The sequence below is a fragment of the Cucumis melo genome, chromosome 10 (assembly GCF_025177605.1).
Source record: "Cucumis melo cultivar AY chromosome 10, USDA_Cmelo_AY_1.0, whole genome shotgun sequence".
Lineage (NCBI taxonomy): Eukaryota > Viridiplantae > Streptophyta > Magnoliopsida > Cucurbitales > Cucurbitaceae > Cucumis > Cucumis melo.
Window position 1 is genome coordinate 1,787,627 of NC_066866.1, and position 2,418 is coordinate 1,790,044.

At 30.4% G+C, this 2,418-nt stretch overlaps 1 protein-coding gene across 1 annotated transcript; it reads left to right on the forward strand.

The window, feature by feature from the left end:
- The first annotated feature begins 782 nt into the window (after positions 1-782).
- On the forward strand, positions 783-1,689 carry LOC103489277 (protein NIM1-INTERACTING 2). Its single transcript, XM_008448369.3, has one exon. It carries the CDS (start codon positions 1,029-1,031, stop codon positions 1,464-1,466), a length of 438 nt encoding a protein of 145 aa, XP_008446591.2. The 5' UTR covers positions 783-1,028; the 3' UTR covers positions 1,467-1,689.
- Positions 1,690-2,418: the final 729 nt, after the last annotated feature.

The following is a 2,418-nucleotide window of genomic DNA, read 5'->3' on the forward strand; positions in this document are numbered from 1 at the left end:
CCTTCCTTTGCTATTCAAAGCTTATTAAAATTGTCCTCTTGTCAAAATAAATAATAGATAATCCATCAGTCGTCTTTGGCCTTCATTTTATTTATAAACCGTAGGGAAGTGAACCCAATAATACAAATTTAACTACATTTTATTTTAATCTCTAATTTTTATAATTCATCCAGTAACAAAAAAAAAAATAATAATAATAATAAATTGATACCATAATTATCCGACGATTAATTTGTGGAATTAATCCGCAAATGGTCATAAAAGTCATAGATGACCGAAAGCGTTGGGCAAAATTTCCGGGAAACGAAGTTCGGAGGCCACACGTTACCAGAGTCAGGTTTCTTTCAAAGCATTTTCTAATCTCTATCGCTGACGTCACTCCAACAACACAATATCTCGTCCTCTTACGACGTCACTCTCAAACAAACTTCATTTGACACATTTCTCCGTGGACAATTCAAACAAATATTCTCTATTCCTCCTTTTACAAAATATATAAATCAATAATAATAATAATAACAACAATTTATTTTATTATTATTCCCTCCCATGTTCTAAAATCTAAATAAATAAAATAGTCAACATTTATTTAATAAATCTCTGACCATAATCCACAAATTCTCTTCCTCGTTTTAAAATAACACTAACTACATCTTTGACTTTGTTTTATACGGTCTTTTAACGGTAATTTAATTGAGGAAACTCATTTTATTGTTTATATATTCTATTCTATTTTCTAGTACTACAATTATACAGACTTTGATAGGTTAGTGAATTAAAATTAACATGTGCAAATTTTCCAATTAATTAGGTAGAAATGATTTTCTTGTAGGGATTTTTTTTTTTTTAATAATTGAATATGTAAAATTATAAAAAGTGAAAATTATAAACAGAAGTTCCACTGCTTAGAAAACAATTTAATAGCACTTCGCATTATAAATTTTTGTAGAGAAAATTCTACACTCACGCATCAAAAGCCTAAAAGAAAGATTCTCTCGCCTTCACTACTGACCACTAAAGAAAAAACGATGCCGTTTGAGTTGTTTCCAGGGAGTCGGAGTACGGACAGAGGGAAAAGAAAGCGGGGAGACGACGCCGGCGCTGGAAACCAGAAGGACGTTGTGACCAAGGAAGGAAAAGAAGCGGAGACGGCGACGGATGAAGAAGTGGAGGAGTTCTTCTCCATTCTTAAGCGATTACACGCTGCGACGAAATATATAGAGAAGATCGACGGTGCGAGCCATCTGTTGATGGGAAAGAGATCGAAGCGGATGAAATCGAACGAGGAAGAACGCGATGAAGTTGGAATTAGGGTTGAGAGAATTCCAGAGCAGAAATTGGACAGAAATTTGGATCTGGATCTGAACTTAGAACCTGTATGCGTTGGATCGGAAGGCAAATCAAGACAGAGTCAGAATCTGAAGCCGTCTTGCGTTGATTCGGCTGCGGTTTCTTGTCGGAAGTAGAAATTTCGGGGAGAGGGGAAATCGGCGGCTCTGATCGTGGATGATGAAGAGGAATGAATTGAAATTGGTTGCGGATCCGGGTAAGACTGGCCCGATCCAGACTTTTTATTTATATGCATATATATATATATATATATATATATATATATTGCTAATTTTTTGGAATGAATAAAAAAGAGTTGATGGATTGATGAAAATTGAAATTATATTTGCATCCAAGATATTTCATGTTGGTAGTGTATGCATATTTTAGCTTTATATAAAGGACGAAATATAATAACCCACAGAAACAAATTTTATAATAAATTTGATTTCCTTGAACGCCAAATATATTCATAAACTTAAAGAAAGGAAAATAAATAAATGTTGATGTTTCAATCTAGGAACACAAAATTCTTACATGGGTAGGCAGTCAACATTTCGAGATGTTGACACACACTTTAGCTTTAATAATATATGTTCAAAATACTAAGACAACGTTTAGGATAATTAATACTTAAAGTCGTAATAACTAAGTTAATATTTGTTAGCTCATTATTTTCTATTCAAACTAAATGATATATTCCTTCAAATTATAAATATAATTAAAAAATAATTACAATTAATTTTTTATTTATATATGTAATATAAAAAATATTTAAATTAGAAATCAAATCATAGATATAAGTCTCGTAATTTCTAAATCATATCAATTTTAGTTTACTACGACTTCTAGCTTTTATTATAAAAGATAATATCATTATAAATAAATTGTGAGAAATCAAACACGATATTCAAAAATCAAAATAGTTATTGTGAGTACTAAGTTTTTACTTTGTACGTTTATTTTAAATTTCATTTTAGTTTAACTTAAAATAAAATTATACTTCTTAATAACAATAAATTTCATTATTGTAAACAATTCAACAATAAATTAATTCTTTGTAGGGACTATTTTTCTGAGGACTAAAAT

What these genes read in the sequence shown, in the direction of transcription:
- LOC103489277 (XM_008448369.3), top strand. Translation starts at nt 1,029, where the DNA reads ATGCCGTTTGAGTTGTTTCCAGGGAGTCGGAGTACGGACAGAGGGAAA.